The sequence below is a fragment of the Cyrtonyx montezumae genome, unplaced genomic scaffold, assembly GCF_038088225.1.
Source record: "Cyrtonyx montezumae isolate F1298 unplaced genomic scaffold, pur_monq_1.0 scaffold_1, whole genome shotgun sequence".
Classification (NCBI taxonomy): Eukaryota; Metazoa; Chordata; class Aves; order Galliformes; family Odontophoridae; genus Cyrtonyx; species Cyrtonyx montezumae.
In genome coordinates, this window is record NW_027071825.1 from 22,177,022 (window position 1) to 22,197,742 (window position 20,721).

Genomic DNA, 20,721 nt, shown 5'->3' on the forward strand with positions numbered 1-20,721 from the left:
GGCCAAGCAAGAAACAGAGCTGGAACCTCCATACAAGCAAAAAGCACTTGTCGCATCCCACCGGGCTTACCTCCCACAGCAACTGCACAAAAATCATCCAAGATCCCTACTATTGTCAATCTCTGCCCATCCTGGAAATCGATTACTTCATCCCAGGTTGCACAAGAAGAAGAAGGTTACACACCAGAAAACATTTGCTTTCTCCACCTACAGCAGTTGATGGAAAGCTGGCTTCTCCAGATCCCACTGCATTCCTCACACCATCACAGCTATGGTGTCAGGGCTGTGTGCATTTCTTACTCTATACCAAACCCCACTGCGCAGCTGGCTCTGAGAGGAGGCACAAACAACACCTGTGATTAACTTGGAACAAGAACCCTCTGCTTCCCACCTCCCACAAGCTCATTTCACGAAGTGTTGTGTCAGACTGCCGTGAGCAATATCTGCTGCCCCGTACCTTACATCCCGAAGAAGGGAACAATGAGCAGTCAGAGCACGGCACAGCATCCATAATACAAGGAATGACGGAGTGTCTCTGGCTGTGAGAATCCCAAAGCTGTAGTGGATAAATGACCAAATCCCAGGGCAGAAGCACTGCAACGTTAACGTGTCTAAAACCAATCAAGGGAAATGCTTAATTAATCTCTAGAACAAGAAGCCAAACAGTGTTGTAGGATAAAGTACACAGAAGCCCAGGGGGACGTAGGCAGCCAGCCACTGGCTTGCTATTGCTATCTCCTTTCCTGCTTAGAGAAGTGGGATCACAGCTCTGAGGGACTCAGCCGAACAAAGCTGGAGCCCAGGTCGGCATTTGCTATGCGTAATGGAGGGCCCACACAAGCACACCCTCCATTTGCATTACAGAAGTGAGAGCCTGTGCATGCTAAGCCTTCCCGCCAGATCCTGCCTGCCCCAGGGCAGTGCCCAGGCACAGCTGCTGCTCCCAGTAGCACGGTAGTTAATCACTAGTTGGGTGACAACATGAGTGAGTAAGCGCCAGAGACATCCACTTCTCCCAAGCACTTGAAGCGGGGAAATTGTACGTTGAATGCTTGCCCGAGACAAAACCACGCAGAAATCCTCAGAAGTTACTAATGGCGGGCATCAATTACAAGGCACACGAGCAGGTTGTTCACAGCTCCCCTGGGGACCCCTCACTCCCCCACTGCACACAGGTTTGCCCCCTCCCCCCCCCCCCTCGCAGCCAGCAGCATCCAGGTATCGCAGCAAAAACTCCGCCATAGCAAGGACAAGTCAGTGCTAATTGTTTATTTGGTTCAACATTGGAAATACACCAGGCACTCGCAAGATAGGTAACAGAAAGGATACTTATTAAATATAAAAAGGCAGTTAAACAGATAAAATAACTGGGTAACCTCGTCCTTGCAACAGGCAGAGCAGCCAGGCCCTGAAACCCAGCTAACTTCAACAGCTTCAGCCTTTCCAGTCAGTCATGGCCAGAACATGGGGCCTCAGATCCAAGGGATGTCTCGTGTTCTCCAAACAGCATCTACCCTCACAGCAAAGGTGAGGAGAGCAATTCCACTTCGGGACCAAACCTGCTTTTTCAGGAGCTTTGCTTCAGAGCCATGCGCGGGCTGACCTTCAGCAAGACTCAGTCTTGCTACCCCCAGCTCAGCTGAAGTCAGGCCTTCAAGTACGTCAGGATTAACCACAGGTCATGAGTTCAAACCATCTCGAAGGACTGGTGGAGCTGCAACTCACAGCAGCACCCCAGGCTGTTGCCTTCCCCATACCAAGCCAGATTCAAACCATGTTTTGAGGCTCCTCTTGAGCTGCACACAATTCAGTCATGCTTATAGAAGACAACGCCTCACAACCACGTTAGGACAGTTTCCGCCTACTAGGTCTCCAGTTTTATGCCAGGAAAATCCCATACCAGAAAGACTAAATATTTTTCTTCAGTTCTCTCATTTTCATTTTCAGGAACTGTTTACCTTCTGTAGAGAAGGAAGATCAGTGCTTAAGCCATGAGCCCACTGAACAACAGGGATCCCAAGTAGCACCAGAATGAAGGAAGCCCGTGTTACTGACAGAAGACTTAACTCACTGAGAATGAGTTTTATTTAGTCTAGGAGATCGCCATATTTCTCTAGAGTCTGCTCCTCCAGCTCCAACAGCTTCTGGTAAAATTTCTCAGCTGTTTCCTCATCCACATCAAGCTGGAAAAGAAGAAGAAGGGTACTGAGACATGCCACTGGTGGCAGCCTGTGCAGATGCTGAGAGCAGCTCTGGATTCTCTAGAGGTGCACCCAAAGGGATCCACCTCTGGAGCACAGCCCAGAGCATATTTTGGGGAAGCAAACACACTGATCCTGCTCTGAGCAAAATCTTCACTACCAAAACACCAGGTCATAGATGGAGCCTGTTCAAATTGAGCTTGTGATGCAGCAACCTCAGCCACGACACACTGTCAGAGAACAAAAGTACCTCCAGCTGCCACACTCCCCTGCTACCACCCGAGCATCAGCAGACAGCAGAAATACTTAGTGTTGCCTTTGTTCCCATCTCACCCATCCCAGTGGAGGGATTGTCCTAGAGCTACCAGACTCCAGCATAGGGATGGCAGATGTGTTACTCCAGGAAAACCTCATAGATAGCCCCACATTCCTCCCTGCTGCTCAGCACACAGCTGGTTTCCTCTCCAGTCACAGGACCTCCATCACCAACCCTTCCACATGCTGTGCCAGGCAGGACCCCAGCCAAGCCAAGCCCCCATGGCAGGAGGCTGCTGCTCCATTCACCTTTCTGGGCTCCACGTAGTTCTTCCCCAGTCCAGAGGTACAGCTGTGGTACTTCACAAGTGCATCCAGGTATTCTGGCTTCTGCTTGAACAGCCACACCTAGGAAGAACAGCACAGAGTCACAGCCAAGCACAGCACAGCAGTCCCAACCAAACCTGTAGGCAGGGACCCAGCAGGTGCTGGGAAGAGCTACCAAGAAAGAGGGCTGCTAAGTTAAATAGAGAACCACTTACATGAGCTTCTGCTCCATTATATGGTGTCAGAGTGTAAATCTTGGCAAAGAAACGTATCTGACGGGAAAAAATTACAAGAAGGAATCAGTATTTTGACCCAAGGTTTCTTTGACAAGCCCAACAACACAAGGTTACCTAACAGGGGTAGAATTGCTCAGGCACTTGGAGATCAAGCTGCCTACAGGCAATGCTACACGCTCACAACTGCAGCATCCCTCTGACCCTGCAAGGTTGACTCCCTGGGTCACCAACCAGACCAGCATGCCTCACTCCATAGGCAGGAGGAGGCAGGCAACAAGGCAAGAACACAGCTCATAGACACTTTGCCTCCTGCCCCCTGAGTTGTCAAAGAACAAAGGACAAGCTTTGTCCAGAACTCCACTACTGCTGAAAGGCACGTTATTTTGCAAGCCCACACCAGGCTGGCATGGGGAATCTTGCTGAAGCAACTGCAGCTGAAGAGCTGAGCTCTGTCCACGTGCAGTACACCTCAGCAGCAGAGCTGCTTGGAGAAGTTCTGCTGGGAAAACCAGGACCTGTAGTACCCAAGGGCAGGTCTGCAAGACCCGGCTACAGCTTCTGTTTCTCCTTTCCACAAGGGACCTACAGCAGAATAAAGACACCAGCAGTGTCATCCTCCTCCCAGCGCCAAGCAGATGCAACAAAGCCTTGCATTCCCCAAGCTGTGCTTTGCATCTTCACTGGAAGAACAGCCCACAAGAAGCAGACACCCAGAGTAATTCCTGAAAGCTGCTCCGGATACCAGGCTGTGTCAGATAGCAAGAGAAGCAGCACCCACCTGGTGTAGGTTAAGGGGCTGGCATTAGCTCTCCCCTCTGTGTCCTATAATACAAGAAGCTCCTGGAGAAGGAGACTGCCACCTCTCTCCTCCCAGGAAGCCTGCTGCTCCAAAGGGTTGCTTTGAGGAAACCCATATCCCACATAGGGCAAGCCTGCCCAATTCAACAGAAGAGCCACAGAGCCATAACAGTAGTGAGAAGCTACAAGAAGGCTGCTCCAAAGAGCTCCCTCAAACCAACTAAGAGCCCCTTACCAAATACATGATGGGCATCAGCAGCACCCACAGAAAGACCGGCAAAATTCTGTAGGTCATGTTGGACATAACGAGGCCGGGACAAACAACACTGGAATACAGACCCTGCAGAGAAGAAATCGAGTCAGTTTGTAACTACACAGTAGTAAAGAAGGGCTCCCACCCCTACTCTCTCAGTGCTTCTTTAGTGGGACAAGCTTGGACACCGGCACAGAGATGACACAACAGACAGCAGTGCCTCTGCCTCAAGCAAACGTGCACCTGAGAAGAGCAGTCAGCACATCAGCCCTTTGCTCTTTAAGACCAACTCTTTGGTTTAAATAGAAAACTAAAGCTTGCAAGGTAGGAACATCTCCTAAAAGCTTGTGCTTTCAGAACCACACTGTGCAGGAAGACGTGTGGCTGGCAGCCTGCGTGCCCCACCAGTGCAGCCACAGCAGGTTCCTACGCATGCATTAGGGTGCAGATCTGATTGCCGTGAACTAATGCAGCAAGGCAACAACCATGTAACAATAATTACAAACAGTATGTGCTCATTAAGTCCTTCAGACACACAAATCCCCATCATCACCTGCTTATTAAATTTCCTGTTCAGAGCCACGCTTGTCAGGTCAGTGGCATATTTGGAGGAACTGTATGATTCCTGCCCCTTGGCATGCTGATAGTCAGAGAGGCTGAAGGCAGATTCCCTTGCATTGCTGGAAGAGGTCCAGATGAGTCTTGATGGCTTTTCATTACCGCAGAGCAGAGACTCAAGCTGACGAACCTGAAAAAGAATCGTCACCACAATTGTAAAGCTTCATGGCATAGGTTTACCATTCTGAAAAGCTGGAAGCTCAGCTTTCCTTTTTCCTTCTTTTTTTGGCCAGCCTTCATACATGGGTTGCTGGAAAAAACAGTCACAGCTCAGGGGCAGCTTCAGCCCAGGTTTCCCAGGAAGCTGTAAAAGCAGTGGCAGTCCTCTGCACAGCTCAGAGAAGCACTTGAGAACTCCACAAAGCCAAGCCCTGGTGGCCTCCTTGGAGAAAGAAAGAGCTATGCCTAGTTTACCTCTACCCATTGACTACAGTAAGCTTCAGACTACGTTAATCCTTACAGCAACAACTCTGTGACCACGTAGAGCTATTTCAACACAGCAGGAGACCTTTCTCCTAACGTTCTTTACCTATCAGACTTCAGCTTGCACCAGGATCAGAAACTGAAAGGCAGAACCCACATCAGCACCCGCTGCGACGTGTTACCCAGACCCAGAGCCCGACCTTCACACATCCTCACCAGGATGAAGTGCCCAAAGAGGTTGGTGGTGAACACCTCCTGCAGCCCATCCCCGTTCAGTCTGTCTGTCTGTGTCATGACACCTTCTGCAGTGGTCAGCATGTGGAGCAGTCTCCTGGAAGCCAAGGGTGAGAGATAGAGAGGAAGCATTCAGAAACAAAAAAACAAGCTCATAGAGTGTGGCATAGAGCAAAAACCTAGGAGCAGATAAGGAAAGCAGCCCAGTGTCTACATTCAGCACCCAAGCGTATCAGAATCCATCCCATAACTTCAGTCCTCAGCTCAGCTCTGCCATTAACAGCCTGCTGCTACCACAGCTTCACAAAACAACGCAACTCACAGCTGGGAAACCAAAATACACAGAGAAAAGACCCAGTGAGACTACACTTCACCCTTCAAGAACACACAAGTATTTCTCGCCTCTCCCCAGGCCTGGGCTGAGCACCAACCTCCCCTCGAGCCCACAGCGGCGCTCAGACTGCAAACAGGGTGCCCCAAGCACAGCCACACCTCCTGGCACTCCAGGGCAAAGGTTTTAATCTGAACGAGTGCAGACTTCAGCTGAACATAAGAATCTCCTCTATGGGGACAAGGCCCTGGCACAGGCTGCCCAGAGAAGCTGGGGATGCCCCATCTGTACAGGATGCCCTGTCCCTAGAGATGTTCAAGGCCAGATTGGATGGGGCCTTGGGCAACCTGGTCTAGTATTAAATAAGGAGGTTGGTTGCCCTGCCTGTGGCAGGGGGTTGGAGATGCACGATCCTTAAGGTCTCTTCCAACCCAGGCCATTCTGTGTTGAAGGCAAGGTTGCAGGGGATCTAAGGTAGCCCGACCTAGTGCAGAGTTTTAAGATCCCAGGATGGATGGAAAGATTCTAAGCTGAGTTAGGGTCCATCAGTTTGAACCCTTGGTCACCTGCCTCTCAAGTCAGGGCCACCCCACAGCGACAACCACATCCCTACCCAGACAGGAGCCCCTTCCAAAGGGCCTTGAAGTTGACGTGTGGGTTGGGCATGATGCCGGCATTGAGGTAGACGAAGTCCAGGCGCTGGAACCTGCAGGGAGAGGGAGACGGCAGGGTGAGGAGCACAGGAGGACACAGTGGGGTCAGGCAGGGGCAAGGGGGGGGACCCACTCACCTGCAGCGCAGCTCCTGAGCGGCACGCAGCACGGAGGCCAGGTTGCCCAGGTCCACCTCCACGGTGGAGACCTGAGCGGCGGGGTACTCCTGCAGCACCAGCTCCCGCGTGGCTTCTGCCTTCTGGGTGTTGCGGCAGGCGAGGCACAGATGGATGCGGCCGTCCTCTCCCAGCAACCGCCGGCACAACGCCAGCCCCACGCCGCTGCAAAGGCACGGTGACCGGCGTCATGCGCGGGTGACACCCACCCCGCACCCCGAGAGCCGTAGCTCAGCCCCACGCGCTCACCCGCTGGCTCCCGTCACCAACACAACGCGCTCCATCCCGATCCCGGTCACGGTCCCGGTCACGATCCCGGTCGCTATTCCGGGGCGCCCGCCGCCGCCGCCCTATATCCGTTCCCCGCCCTCTTCGCCTGCTTACGTCATCGCCCCGCCTCCCGGCTGGACCAATCAGTACGGACGGAGGGGGCGTGGCCACAGCGCCGGTGGCGTGATGGTGGGGCGAGAGGCGGGGCGGGATATAGGCGGTGGGCGTGGCCTGATTGGCCCCGCCCCCTCGCCCCGCGCTTTGGGGCCACGTCCCCACGTGTCACCCCGGAGCCCCAAGGAAAGCACGACACCGAGCGTCTCTTCAGCGGGTTCCCCCGTATATACAGGCGCGTCTACTGAATATATACATGCCTCAGCAATAGGGTACTGCGAACGGCAACGCTGTGAACAATAAAAAAAGTCGGAAGGGTCCCGTGCACCCTGGAATCCACAGTTCCTCCTGTCCGCACGCAGGGCTCCGACGGTGCACGGCGAGGAACCCGGGTGCGTTCCCTTAAGGCACGTGGTTCTGTGCCCACAGAGTCACTGTCCCCCAATAAATAACCTCTGTCCAGCCCGCAGCCCCCGCTCCGTGCTGCCCTGCGCTCCCCATGCCGCGCTGGGGCTCTCCTCCTGGGACGTGGGTTCCCGCTGAGCACGGGCTCACTCCTCGGTGGCCGCCTCCTGCAGCTGGCGGTGTAAGTCCTGGAAGGACGGACGGTCTTTAGTGTCCCGTCTCCAGCAGCTCAGCATTAGCTTATAGACAGAATCAGGGCACAGCGCGGGCTTGGGAAGGTACGTCTTCAAAACAAAAGGCAAAGAGAGAGAGTTACCATCGTGCACAGCAACAGCAACATCGTGAAATCAGAATTGTTGCAGTTAGGAGGGACCCTAAAAGGCCACCCAGTCCCACTCCCCTGCACTGAACAGGGAGATCATCAGCTCCATCAGGTGCTCATCATCCAGCCTGACCTTGGGTGTCTGCAGGGATGGGCACCCACCACCTCTCTGGGCAGCCCGTGCTGGCCCTATGGAGCCTGACTCCCCCACACACTAGGATTTCACATTTACGGCGAAGAAACCACAGATTCCCCATCCATCCCCGTAACATCCTGATGCTCTGATGGTTGAACAAGGTGATCGTAGTGGTCTTTTCCAACCTTGATGACTCTGCCTGTCCCATTCCTACCTGCCGGCCCTGGTCCCGGAAGAACTCTCCCGTGTTCTCGATGACCTGCTCGTCAGACAGCCGTGAGTAGGGCTGCTCCCGGCACAGCGTGAAGATCTCCCACAGTGTCACACCAAATGCCCACACATCGCTGGCCGTGGTGAACTTGCCCTGGACAGGGCAAGCAGAGCGGGGTTGGGATGAGCAACAACCTACAAGCCCCACAGTTCCTACTGCCTGGAATGCCCCCTGAGCCTCCCAGCTCCACGCCCAGCGTGGGGACAGAGCACGACCTCAACGCCCACATCCCATCTCCCAGAGGGATCTCTTTCCCCTTGTGCTTCCCAAGGCCACCCGCCAGCCATAGGGCACGACCCATCCAAGACGAAGATGCCACCAGCTGACCCGTGACACTCAGCCATACCAGCAGGATGCTCTCCCAGGACATCCAGCGGATGGGCAGCACGGCGCGGCCCTGGATGCGGTAGTAGTCCCCGCTGTAGAGGTTCCGGCTCATGCCGAAGTCGGCGATCTTGATGGTGTACCTCTTGCCCACCAGGCAGTTGCGTGTGGCCAGGTCACGGTGCACGAAGTTGAGGGAGGACAGGTACCTCATGCCGGAGGCGATCTGGGTGGCCATGAAGCGCAGGTCGCTGTAGCTGGGGACACCAAGCAGGGCTGAGGGGGTGGGCGACACCGGGTCCCCTGCCATCCCTGTGCCCCCACCCACGGCACTACCTGATGGTGGGCACCTGGGCGTCGGGTGGGCTCTGTGCCTCGTGACGGGACAGGAACTGGTTGAGGTCACCGTTCTCCATGTACTCAGTGATCATGCACAGTGGGTCATCAGCGATGCACACCGCCAGCAGCCGGATGATGTTGGGGTCCTTGAGCCGTGACATGATCTTGATTTCCTTCAGGAAATCATTCCTTTCCGGAACAAAAACCATAGGGATGGAACAGGCATCCTGGCACAGTGGTGTGAAGTGCCCAATACCCATAGGACATGGCAAGGGGACCCTCCCCTGGGTCTGGGGGCAGTGTGGGATGGTTTCTGTGGGCAGGGGGTGGGAGGGACTCATGGTGCCCAGCTGTGTTGGAAGCTGGGGACACTGCCCAGAGGATACAGCTGTACCTGGCATTCTTGTTGGCATCAGCCCGCAGCATCTTCACAGCCACTAGAACGGGGCAGTTGGGGCTGGCATCCAAGCCTTCCAGGCTGAAGTCCTTATCCGCAAACTTCTCCATCCCCTCCACCTCACAGAGATGAACCTGGAGGGGTGCCACAGATAGGCATCACCTCCAGTAGTATTCTCCTTTGGTCACCACTAGCACCAGCTCCGCCAAGCCCAGTCCATGGAGGCTTTGTGCCTGCCAGCTCCAGCTCACCTCCCCAAACTGGCCCTCCCCTAGCTTCTCCTTGAAGGTCAGCAGCTTCCTGGGGAACTCCTCAACAGCAACATCCTTGCCAGACAACAGGTCCATGGTGAGGGCCGGCACCGAGTAGGTGTTGCCGCCCGTGACACCCTGCAGGTTCACTATCTCAGCCTCGGCATAGTGTGGGACACCCTCGGGGCCACTGGCTGGGGATGGCTTCACGAGGCCACTGCAGCCTGGGGAGACAGTGGGAATGCTGCTGCCATGGGTGTGCAGCCCATGGGGCATGGCACCCAGCACCATGCCCCACATGCCACAGCACCACAGTGACTCCAGGAGGATCTCCCATTCCTTACCTGTGTCCTCCTCGCCCGCCGTGAACTCAGGCAGCTTGCGGATCAGGCGTGAGGGCTCCTGGTAGTCTGGACCCAAGGGAAATATGCGGTCGTAGGTGGAATTGGACTCGTGCTCGCTGGAGGAGGAGGAGCGATTGTGGTTGAACATGCTGGATTCACTGGGCAGGGAGAGGCTGACAGTCATCTCGTCATCCAGCATCCTCCGCGATGCCTGCGGGAGGGGGTGAGGTGGGAGAGAGCTGGGATGGGGCTCCCTGGGCTCAGTACACTGTCCCAACAACAGATCCCATCACCACAGCCATGGCCAAACCTGAGCCCTCGCTCAGTGCTGCTCTCTCTGGTGCCCTGTCCCAGAGTGGTGAAACTCTGTCCTTGCATTCCCCAACTTGTCCCCCAGACTGACTCCCCTCTGTTATCTGGCCCTATGGAGAAGCACTTGGAACCATTACCACCATGCCCTCAGCTAGCTGGGGGCTGCACAGAGGCCCTGCAGCCATCCCATATACACCCACCTTCTCCAGCATCTTCTGCCAGAACTGCCGCCACAGAATGATGACTATGATGGCCACTAGGATGAAGATGATCGCCACCAGGCACCCAATCAGGATGCGCGTGTTGCTGTCATCCACCTTGAGCGTGGGGTCTGGCAGGAGGGGACAACACACGCTGGTCACGCTGGGGTGAGGGGACAAACCCTGCTCCCTTTTCTCCATTGAACGAGGCAGATCTTCCCCTTTTGGAGCCTCCATGTATCTTCCCAAGAGAAGGTGACCCCAGCCTCCACCAGCTTTGGTGCCTTACCGTATGTGGTGGGGGCCATGGGCATCTCCGGGGGAACTGCTGAGTTGTTGTACATGGCTGCATCTGGCAAGGGAGAAGAGACTGTCAAGGACAGGTCAGATATCAGGAAAAATTTCTTCTCTGATGGAGTGGAGAGGCACGGGCACAGGCTGCACAGGGGGGTGGCAGAATCACCATCCCTGGAGGCATTCAAGAACCGTGGAGACGTGGCAGTGAAGGACATGGTTTAGTTGGCACAGTGGGAACGGCTTGGTGGCTGGACTAGATAATCTTAGAGGTCTTTTCCAACCTAAATGACTTCATGATTCTACTCGAAGATTCTAAGGACAGGGACACAACCACCCCACAGCCCCACTTTCCCCATGAGTCCCCACGCAGGAGGACCCTGCGGGGCAGCGGTACCCGACTGGAAGGTGATCTCGCTGAACATCATCCAGGTGTCGGCGAAGTAGTACTGGCACTTGATGGCGCTGGCCATGCGGTGCAGCAGGGGCACGGTGACGAAGCGGGCGCTGGGGTTGACGTCATCCAGCACCAGCACCGAGGAGATGGCGTTGGGCTCCCACTCACCGGCATCGGAGCGGAAATAGCACTGCACCTCCTTGAAGATCTTCACCCCTTTGGCAAACATGTTGTTGCAGTGCACCTGTGGGGCAACCCGTCAGCGTGGCACACCGAGGGGACGGGGACGGGGAGCGCGGGGCATGCGGACCTTCATGGTGGTGAAGTTTCTGATGCGGTCAAACTCGAAGGTGATCTCCACGTAGCCGCCGGTGGTGCTCTCATTGCGCCAGCCCACATAGTCGTAGCCCGGCCACACGTGGTACTCATGGGTCTGTGTGAAGTCATCCAGCCCCGACACGCCGTCCGTCAGCTGTCCCAGGCCCTCCGTCATGCTGGCATGAAGACAGGGGCACTCTGTGAGCCATACCATTACCCCCACCATGAGACGCCCTGATTCCTGCCCAAGCCCCCCCGGTCCTCACCTGTACCCGAAGGCCCCATCGTACACAGAGTCGTTCAGGTAGATGACGGTGCCGCTGGGCAGGATGAGCTGCTGCCCGGCCGGCGCACTGTAGGACACCAGCCCGTCTGCAGGGAAGGAACAGTGAGCCCAGCCCTGGTGGGGTGGACAGACAGACAGGCAGACAGGCACCCACCGAGCCAGGCGCAGCCGTACAGCTCCACGCGCAGGCACACGTTCATGGAGTGGTCGGTGACGGGGATGAAGCGGACGAAGCGCGCGATGAGCGGTGGTTCCAGGTCCTTGAGAACAATGCCATAAGGGTTGGAGTTTCCATCCAGGACCTAGGGGGAAGAATCCAGTGGGCACGGCGGGGTGTCGAGGTGAGGGGTGGGCTGCGCCCCTCAGCCTCCTCACCTGTTTCCCGTGCCGGTTCCGCCAGGAAATCCAGCGGGTGCCATCCCGGCTGTAGTTGATCTTGTACATGGGGGCAAACTCATTGCCGTGCCCCCCCCCGTGACGGCCCTGCGTGCCCACCAGCGTGATGAAGTGCAGGGCACGCAGGTCGATCTGCAGGAACTCCTTCAGGTCACCAGGCTCCACTGGGATCTCGGGGCACCAGGCACCATCACCCTCCTCTGAGTCCAGCCTGGGGCAGTACAGGCAGTGCTCAGGGGTGGCCAGTGCCAACCTCACACCCCTGGAGGTCCTGCTCCTTCTCAGCCCCCCCACCCGTGCCCACACTCACCGTCCGTACTTGGCGGCAGTGGACTCGGACCACTGGCTGGAGGCTGAGATGTCCTCATCAGGGATGTGCCCACCCGACATCCCCAGGGGGTACCGGCACACCGCTGCCAAAAAGCACATCAGCAGCAGTGGGTGGGGGCTCCATCCAGACTCTACTCACCCCAAACTCCACCTTCAGCCCCCTGCTTTTGGCCACGCTGCTCCCCTGCCTGCACATGGGCCAAAGTCAGGTGCTCGCCCTCCTGCCCACCCCACAGGGAGCGGAAAAGTACCGGGATGGGCGGGTGGGCTGCATCTCCCATGCAGTGCTACGTCCTCACTGCTCCCCAGGGGTTGTTATTTCGCACCTGGCTGCCAGGAGCAGTGCTGAAAGGCCACTTGTCTGGCCCTGTTTACCATCTCACTGCCAGCTCCAGCCCACAGCACTCCCCCCACAACCAGAACGCATGGGGCAGCACAGGGCAGGGCGATGCCAAGCCCCAGTGGAGCAATTCACAGTCTCATGCAGAGGGTTGGGCACAGAGTGCCATGTGCCTTCCTGCACAGCTTGGCATGAACTGCAGAGCAGCTCATTGACTTCGCAAGCTGCAAACCTGGCTGAGGGGACAGGCAGCCTGGTTTGGATGAGGCCAGGCATACCCTCGTCCCTGTGGCCCCTGGCTTCTGCCCAGCTCTCACTTACCAGGGTTGACCTGGGCTCTGGCTGCCGGCAGGATGCACAGCAGCAGTAGCAGGGCAGCTCTGAGCAAGGCTGTCATGTCGGGAGTCCTGCAAAGACACGGCCAGAGGGTCACAGAACTGCTGCTGGGATGGGCTGAGCATCCCCTGCACTCAGAGGCATCCCAATACCAACAGGACCACGGGAGCCACGTGAAGCCTCCAGTGGCCCAGCTCAGGACTGGCACCGTCCCGAACCAAAGGGCAGAAGCTCTGGAGATGGCCATGAAAGCAAGGCATTGCACAACCTCATCTTGTATAGCAGTAGTATCATGTTGCAAAGCACAGTTTCCTTGTTTTCTGGCTCTGAGAGATAATAACAGGTCTTTGCCTGAGATTTATAGGGTATTTATTGAGATGGTTCTCAAGGCAGAGCCAAGCCTGGTGCTGCCAGAGCACAGGGTAGATGCAGCGAGCACAGCCCGCGTGCAAAGGATGAGTTCCACAGCACTGCAGACACACCCCCTGACTTACAGCAATCCTTTCTCTCCCTTTTTCTTCTCTCCCTTTTGGAAAAGCACATTTGTTGTTGCCCTTTTTCCTGCTGACAGCTCGGAAAATGCAGGGAGCGGACGGAGCTGCCAGCCGGGAGCTTCAACCACACGGCTCCGGGCGAGTGCAAGGCTCCCGATGGTGATGGCCAACTCCTCCAACGCTAAAATCTCAATTTCCTTCTGCATTCCAAGGGACATCCGCAGACATTTTTCCCACTATTCTTTCAGGCTGAGTAAACCCTGTAAGCATCAGGGGACCAGATGCTGCTGTCTCTGAAGGCGCTGGCTTTATATTTGGGCGGACACAGGGAGCTCAGGCGGTCCCACCGGGGCAGCAGCAGGACGGTGGCACAGGCAGAGGTACCGAGCGTTGGCACAGCAGCTGGAAATGGATTTTGTTCTGCCACTCTGACAAAAGAGACCGGTCTGTCTGAACAGCTTCACTGAAGCTTTCCGACCCGTGGAAATTTTTACTGCACGGTGTTTTTGGAGTTCCTCCCTGGCACCTTCTGCTGCTTCTGAGCTTCCCTCTTCCGCTTCTTTTTTATTTATTTATTTTTCCTTTTATTTTCTTTTTTCTCCCCCTTCTTCTGCTGAAGTTAGCAGGGAGAATGAGCAGGGAAAAAAAGTAAACGGAGGCAAACGGAGTTCTGTGAGGACCCTGCGGGTGTCCTGAGCGCATGGCTCCAGGGGAAGGACACACTGAGGCTGTGCCAGGAGCTGGATACCGTCTCCCCCAGCATGGCTGGGATGTGCCAAGCCCAGGGCTGGTGGTATTTGGGTGGGGGTCTAGGGCTGACAATACAGCTTCCAGTATGCCATTACAACTCATGCACGCCAGGACCCATAGTCCCCTTCCTCCCCCAGAATGCCGCTTTGGACCTTGTTTGGGCTGAAGGCAGCCCCATCTTCTGTGTCAACATCTTCCTGGCCACAGGCTCAGCGGGGACATCCCAGTGGCACACTGCAAGCATCAGCCGCATCCCCATGGCTGCCCAGAGAGACGTCAACAGCACAGTCCTGTGGTGGCGGGTGGGGACGTGGCCCTGCAGTGCTGCACCCCAAACGGGCCCCCGGCAGCCAAAAGTTGCAGCCCTCCTCCCGCTCTGTGCCACGGCGCACAGCCACGCGGCGTCACCTTGCCACAGCACACAGCATCACCCTGCCACGGCACATGGCATCACCCTGCCACGGCTCACAGCCACACAGCCCTGGCACGGCGACCCACGAGTGGGTCCCAAGTGCTGAGATGATGAAAAGGCCCTTGGGGGCACCCGAGCGGCATCCCCGTGTGCCCCACAGCCACAGGGACACGCATGCCCGGCTGGGGACCAAGTTCAGAACCGCATGCTCCACGCCCAGCCCCAACACGCAGTGTCCAAACAGAGCACAGACCCCTCATCCCCCTGAAGCCCCCCAGCATGGGGGTGGACACCTCCTGTGCACCCCAAGGGACTCACCGGAGCAGGATGGGGATGGCAGCAGGCGGGCTGCTCGCCCCTCGCCAGGGTGGCGGGAGCCAGGCGAGGAGCGAACTTCCCCGGGCTGATGCAAGATGCCTCTGCGAGCGCGCTCGCATTCTGCGGATTCCTGGGAGCCGTCCAGAAATCCCACAATCCTACATCTCGCACATTTGGTTTCAATTAGGGAGCGGAGAGGGGGAGCCACTCACCAATCCGGGCTGGCTTTTCGGCGGAGGTTATTTTCCTCGACCCGAGGGAATGTGCGCAAAGCTATAATTTACAGCAAAACCCATTCATAGAGCGGGAGAAAAAAATTAAAAAAAATACCCATGGTCGGGGAGGGAGCTTAAAGCAATAGGCAGCACTCTCCTTTCCAGTGCTCGTCTGGCAGCAGCGGGACGATGTGGAGCCTTGCTGGGACCCTCCTGTGCTCTGCAGGGGCCCATGGGGCTCTCCACAGTGGGTGGTGAAGCAATTCCCTGGGACCCCACTCCAGTTCCCATGTGTATGCCACCCCACTCCTGGCCCCTGGGTGGCACATGGCTCAGGGGTCCTGCAGCCAAGCACCCATACCCCACACAGGGCACACAGCAGGAGCTGGCAGCTCCGCTGGCTGCGTGCTGAAGCTGGGGTCTGACATCATTTCCAGGCAGCCACTTGGCACCGTGACCGCTGACAACACAACACAGCACAGAGAAAATAATAATATTGGGTTGAAATCATGTTTTGTGCAATAGCGTGAGGACATGGCAGTGTGCTGGGGCTGCTTGCCCCCCCATTGCCAGCCCCAGTGCTGCAACTCCCTGTGGGCAGTGCCACCCCGTGCCCACTGCTCCTACGTGCCCACCAGCACACCTCCCGCTACCCAGAGGCACTGCTCACATAACTTGGCAGTGGGCAGCACTGCTCCATCCCAGGACCTGATGCAGAAGTGTTGGTGTGCAAACAGAGCCCAGCAGCCAAGGCAAACACCAGCTGCTTCCACACAGTGCCCCCACGCACCCTGAAACCCCTCACTCAGAACGTGGGCAGCCCCATGACTCTCCCACAGCCGCCCCAACTCAGTGCCCAGAGGGGATGAAATGACAGTGGCACACAGCCACTGCCACACAATGACACCAGGTGGCAGCCAGGAGGGACAAGGAAGTTTTAATGGGGCAATTCCAGTTGTGCAATGTACAAAGTATGAGCAAAAAGGGGGGTGGGCAGTAACAAGGATCCTATAAAAAAAATAGCCACGTTGCTTCGAGAAAAATAAAAATCCAGGATTTACCCCAGCCCTGTACCATAAAACCCCTCTGCAGGTACACTGACCATTGGTATGTACAGGTTTACAGACACGCCCACAGTGCAAAGAGCAGCTCTGTGGCTGTGCTTCACAGCAGGGGCATCCACCGAGTGTTTGGTTTTTAAATTAAAACATAAATAGAAGCAGACGACATGCTGGAGCCCAGCACAGCCAGGTCCCAGCGCTGCCTACATGCCGTTGTACACCAGCTCGTGGGTCCCGTCCTCATCAATGACCAGAGGTGCACGGAACTCCCGCTCCTTCACCAGCTCTTCCAGACCCTAATGGAGCAGAAAGCAGCCTGTTAGGCAGGGGGAGGAGATTGGGCACCGCCCCACAGCAGAGCCATGCTTACCTCCCCACCGTAAGAGACGAGGGGGGAGATCTCACACTGGATGGGCACGTCGCCGGCGTCCTTCAGGCTGCGGGAGAGAAGCCAGTGTCAGCCCCCTGCAGGCAGCTGGGGGCTGGGGGCCGGTGCTGGCAGGCTGCAGACACATGGCCCCCCTGTTAGCAAAGCCCTGTGTGCTTCCCGGGTAGGAGCGAGCTGTGGTTTAGACATGGGCAGCAGCTGGAAGAGGAAACAGCTCAAGGCACGGCTTTAAGGAGGATCTCTGTGCGCACTACAGCTGCATCATGCCCCAACCCCTCAGCCCTGCTGCATCTGATGCTCCCACTTCCACCTGCACCCTGCTGCTGTGAGGAATGCCACCACCAGCCCCTGCAGGACCCAGCCCAGGGTGCCCCTTCCTGGCCATTGACAGCACAGTGGTGCCTGGAGTCCTGATGCCTGTATCCTCCTTAAGGTCTGACTGCTTTAAAGATAATCATTAAACATCATTAAAAACTGCCTAGTATTGAAGAACGAAAAAGCACAACTGCTGCTACCTGCAGCTGTTTATCCCCCATTCTAACTGCACAGTGGCATCTATAAACCTAGCAGCACCCAGAGTCCTCAATTAGAAACCAAGAACACAAGGGCATCCATCAGAAGGCAGGAGTGCCCTCCAACCCATCGATGCATCCTTCTGAGACAAGCCCAATGCTGGTAGCATTGATATCCCTATGCTTGCAGAGCACACTGCTGTTACAGAAATCATTTTAACACCTCTCTACGCTTCCTGTGCTTGTAAATGTTCAAGTGCCTTTTGGAAACGACCTGCTAGGTGTCGGGCAGACCCTGGGAGACAGCAGCCACCTCCCGAGTCCTGGGGCCGCTCCCCACCAGCAGGGCAGGGACCAGCTCACCACAGCAGCACAGAACCCTTCACCTTCTCCCAAAGCCTCTGCAGAAAGGAGCACCAGGAAGGAGCAGTGCCACCACTCTCCTACAGCAAGACATGCCTGCAGGTAGCATGCGCCCGAGCCCCTGTTAGTGCCCGGTCACCTCGCACAGCCACCACAGCGCTCCACCTGCAGCCTGTTAGTACCTACACCCAGCCCCGCCACCATGCAGCACGGTGGCACATATAGTTACTTGTCATTGACATCAGCCGGGGCAGCATCTGACCTTCCGTTTGTGACACTACGTGGGAATAAAGAAGGGTTAACAAGGACGGGAAAGTCATCTCCAACTCGTTCTGCTCGGTGCCGTCTCCAAGCAGCAGCAGCACATCTCTTGGCCGAGGGATGCTGCGAGCTGCTGGCAGCAGTGCTGGGTGCAGGAGAACTGGCACCAGGAAGGCTGGGGGCTGCCTGATGTCCTACAGCCAACCCTGGGGGACGGAGGAGGCTCTGCCCTTCCAGAGAAGCAGCAGCTCACCGAGGGATGGCGGGGAGACGTGTGCCGTTCTCGTCCACGAAGTGTCCCCCTGCGTTGAGCACCCAGCGGTGGTGCAGGGACATCAGGGCGTGCCGTGCCGTGGTTGGGTTGTCCTTGCCGTTCTGGCTGTCTGCATTCTTCAGAGGAGAGAACTCATCCTCACGCAACACCTCGTACACCACAAAATTCCTGGGGAGGAGAATGGGACAGGGAAGGTTGGATCTGCTCCTGGGGCATCCCTAGGGACACAGCCCCACCCATGGCCCGGGGACAGACACAGCCATACTTGGAGAACTGGAAGATGTCGAAGACGAACTTCTCCATCTTGATCCCGTTGGGTTTCTCAGGCTGGATCAGCTGTCCCGTCTCAATATCTACATGTGGGATCTTCTTCTCGGCAACATGGTGCTGCAGCTGCGGCTCATAAGTGCTGCAAGGGGCCAAAAAAGCAAGCCTAAGGCAGGCACAGGGACACCACGCCGACCACGGCTCTAATCTCATCTGGAGAACGAGGACCAGGACCAAGATGTGGAGCAGAGCCCGTACTTAACGACATCTTTCAGGAAGGAGGTGGTGAAGTAGTGGTTGGCGATGTTGCCGGCGTTGAAAAGCAGCCGTCCGTCTGGGCCCCGCTTCTGTGCGGTGTCCAGGGAGATCTCACTGTACTCCACCACCTGGTAGACACCATCCACGCGGCACACCACGCCGACTGGCTCCGTGGGGTTGGTCTTCTCCACCACCTGCCCAAGGAAGGGCATCCAGGTTTACTTTCTCCTCCTGCCAGCCAAAGGGAGGGACCGCTTTCCCTTCCCAGCTCTGACAGCACCAAGGTCAGTGAGATCTACTGTCTGTTTGCCAGAGCCGAGCCCAAAGCAAACACAAACGCTCAGCACCTTTTGCTGTTAATCCAGCCTTCAAGCAAGGCTCTGGGTGTGCAACATCCCGTGGCTGACACGTGGAGCTGGGCTCAGCGTTAGCTGCACCCGTCGCATGTGTGTCCAGGATGTCACAGCTGGAACAGGGCTGGGGAAGCCAGGGTGGGGAGAGCCTGAGAACCATACCTTGGCCCCGCAGTCCGCTCCCTTCTCCAGGCAGAACCCGATGAACCTGGGGTCAGCCACCTTCACCAGGATGTTGTCCACGCAGTAGACGTGGACGCACTGCACACCCCTCCGCTCCATGTCATCCACGATGCCGTGTACCCCCAGTGCCCGGTACAGACCCCCATTGCCATCTGGGATGGGGAAGGAGCATTGGGCATGGCCACGCTGGGCCCTCCTCCTCGGCACAGCCAGGAAGTGGGCTCAGATGCTCCCCAGTCCTGCTGCACCCCACCCTGGCCCTCCTGCCAAGCCGGCACCTCCCAGACTGTGTCACTCGCACACGTCATGGCCTGGCTGCTGCCTGCTCCCATGGGAAGGGCCGGGCTGGCTGACAGTGGGGAGTGGGGAACAAGCCAGGCTGCAGCATCGAGCCCCGTGCACCCGCTGCCAGCCACAGACCTGGTGCCATGGCGACCTTGCCCTTCTCCTCCAGCAGGATCTTCCCATCGAAGCCCAGGGCGGGCAGCATGCCCTGCTGGAAGAAGATGACGTTCTCCTTCTTCAGTCCGAAATAGCGGTGCTTCTGGAAGAACTCCTTGGTGGACTCCATAGTCCGTCCACTCGTCATGATGTACCTGCAGGGAGAAGGGGGACGAGGGGGGGGGAAACACAGAGTCCGGCATCCTCACTGCACCCCGGAGCACTGCATCACCCCACGGCAGGGAGGGGCAGCCCAGGGAACCGCAGAGGACCGGACCGCTCACCACGGGATGCTGCAGGCGGTGCCGTGCCGCTCCTCCGCCAGCTGCTGCAGCCGCCGCAGGCGCTGGGCCTGCAGGTGGAAGAGGCTCTTGCGGGAGGGCAGCCCCACGTCGCACATGCCCTTGGGGTAGGGGACGCCCAGACGGGTGCCCTGCCCGCCGGCCAGCAGCAGCGCGCCCACGCGTCCCGCCGCGATCTCCGCCAGCCCTGAGCACGGGAACGACGGGACACGCGTGGGGCTCCGCGCGCCGTCCCCGCTCCGCGTCCCGCCCCGCCCCGCACCTACCGCGGCTCTCCCATGCCGGCAGCGCGCGACGGTCGCGGGAAGCGCTGCCCAGCACGTCCCGCGGCACCGGCTCCAGCCGCGCGCCCGGCCCCGCCGCCTCCGCCGCCGTTCCGCCGCCGCCGCCCCGCGCCCGGCGGAAGAAGCGGTTGATCTCGGCCACGTCCATGGCGCTCAGCTCGGCCGCCAGCGCCCGGCGCTCCGCCGCTCCCAGCTCGGGCCAGAAGCGCAGCACGTGCTCCTGCCCGCCCGCCGCCAACCGCCGCCGCAGCGCCGCCACGTCCGCCCCGGCCGCCGCCTCCATCCCTCCGCGCGGCGCCGTCGCGGCCGGCCGCCCCTTTTATAGCCTCCGCTGCCGCGCAGCCAATAGCGGACGAAGGCGGAACCGCCCCGCGCGTCCTCACTGGCCCGCCCGCTTCGCAACGCCGCCAATCAGAATCGGGGTCACGCGCAGCCCCCAGAAGTTCGGCCAATGAGAGCGGCGTTAGGAGGGAAGGGGGCGGGGACAGCGGGCCGCCACGGCAACGGGCGCCACGTCGGCGGGAGCGGGCCCGGTCCGAGCGCACGGCGACCGCGGGAGGGCCCGCTCCCGCGGCGGAAAGCGGCCGTCCCGCAGGAAGCCGGCCCTCCCCGCCGCACGGCCCGCAGCTCACGGTGCACGTGGGCCGCAGCCTCGCCCCGCGCGCGTCATTTCCTCGAGGCCACGGCCCCCTCCCCGG

General features: G+C 57.9%; 3 protein-coding genes across 4 annotated transcripts; all 3 read right to left on the reverse strand.

Moving 5' to 3' along the window:
- Window positions 1-1,248: 1,248 nt before the first annotated feature.
- Window positions 1,249-6,796, reverse strand: HSD17B7 (hydroxysteroid 17-beta dehydrogenase 7). The gene is made up of 9 exons (XM_065743242.1): window positions 6,755-6,796; window positions 6,467-6,670; window positions 6,290-6,382; window positions 5,328-5,442; window positions 4,624-4,818; window positions 4,053-4,157; window positions 2,999-3,055; window positions 2,766-2,864; window positions 1,249-2,183 (listed from the first exon to the last, which is right to left on the reverse strand). Exons 1-9 carry the CDS (start codon window positions 6,787-6,789, stop codon window positions 2,088-2,090), a joined length of 999 nt encoding a protein of 332 aa, XP_065599314.1. The 5' UTR covers window positions 6,790-6,796; the 3' UTR covers window positions 1,249-2,087.
- Window positions 6,797-7,237: 441 nt separating this feature from the next.
- On the reverse strand, window positions 7,238-15,151 carry DDR2 (discoidin domain receptor tyrosine kinase 2). Its single transcript, XM_065743806.1, has 17 exons — window positions 14,862-15,151; window positions 12,873-12,958; window positions 12,192-12,294; window positions 11,861-12,092; window positions 11,640-11,787; window positions 11,466-11,571; window positions 11,192-11,375; window positions 10,882-11,125; window positions 10,480-10,542; window positions 10,191-10,321; window positions 9,679-9,889; window positions 9,335-9,558; window positions 9,081-9,217; window positions 8,684-8,875; window positions 8,370-8,604; window positions 7,967-8,116; window positions 7,238-7,578 (listed from the first exon to the last, which is right to left on the reverse strand). The coding sequence occupies exons 1-17, from the start codon at window positions 14,978-14,980 to the stop codon at window positions 7,441-7,443; spliced, it is 2,703 nt and encodes a 900-aa protein (XP_065599878.1). The 5' UTR covers window positions 14,981-15,151; the 3' UTR covers window positions 7,238-7,440.
- An 841-nt stretch (window positions 15,152-15,992) lies between these two features.
- UAP1 (UDP-N-acetylglucosamine pyrophosphorylase 1) lies at window positions 15,993-20,345 on the reverse strand. Of its 2 annotated transcripts, XM_065744126.1 has the most exons (10): window positions 20,006-20,344; window positions 19,722-19,926; window positions 19,417-19,592; window positions 18,976-19,148; window positions 18,461-18,654; window positions 18,201-18,344; window positions 17,915-18,103; window positions 17,630-17,677; window positions 16,508-16,574; window positions 15,993-16,433 (listed from the first exon to the last, which is right to left on the reverse strand). In XM_065744126.1, exons 1-10 carry the CDS (start codon window positions 20,304-20,306, stop codon window positions 16,341-16,343), a joined length of 1,590 nt encoding a protein of 529 aa, XP_065600198.1. In that variant the 5' UTR covers window positions 20,307-20,344; the 3' UTR covers window positions 15,993-16,340. The 2 variants fall into 2 exon arrangements, with proteins under 2 accessions (XP_065600198.1, XP_065600199.1); XM_065744127.1 differs by lacking the exon at window positions 17,630-17,677 and having other exon boundaries at window positions 20,006-20,345.
- Between the last annotated feature and the right edge of the window lie 376 nt (window positions 20,346-20,721).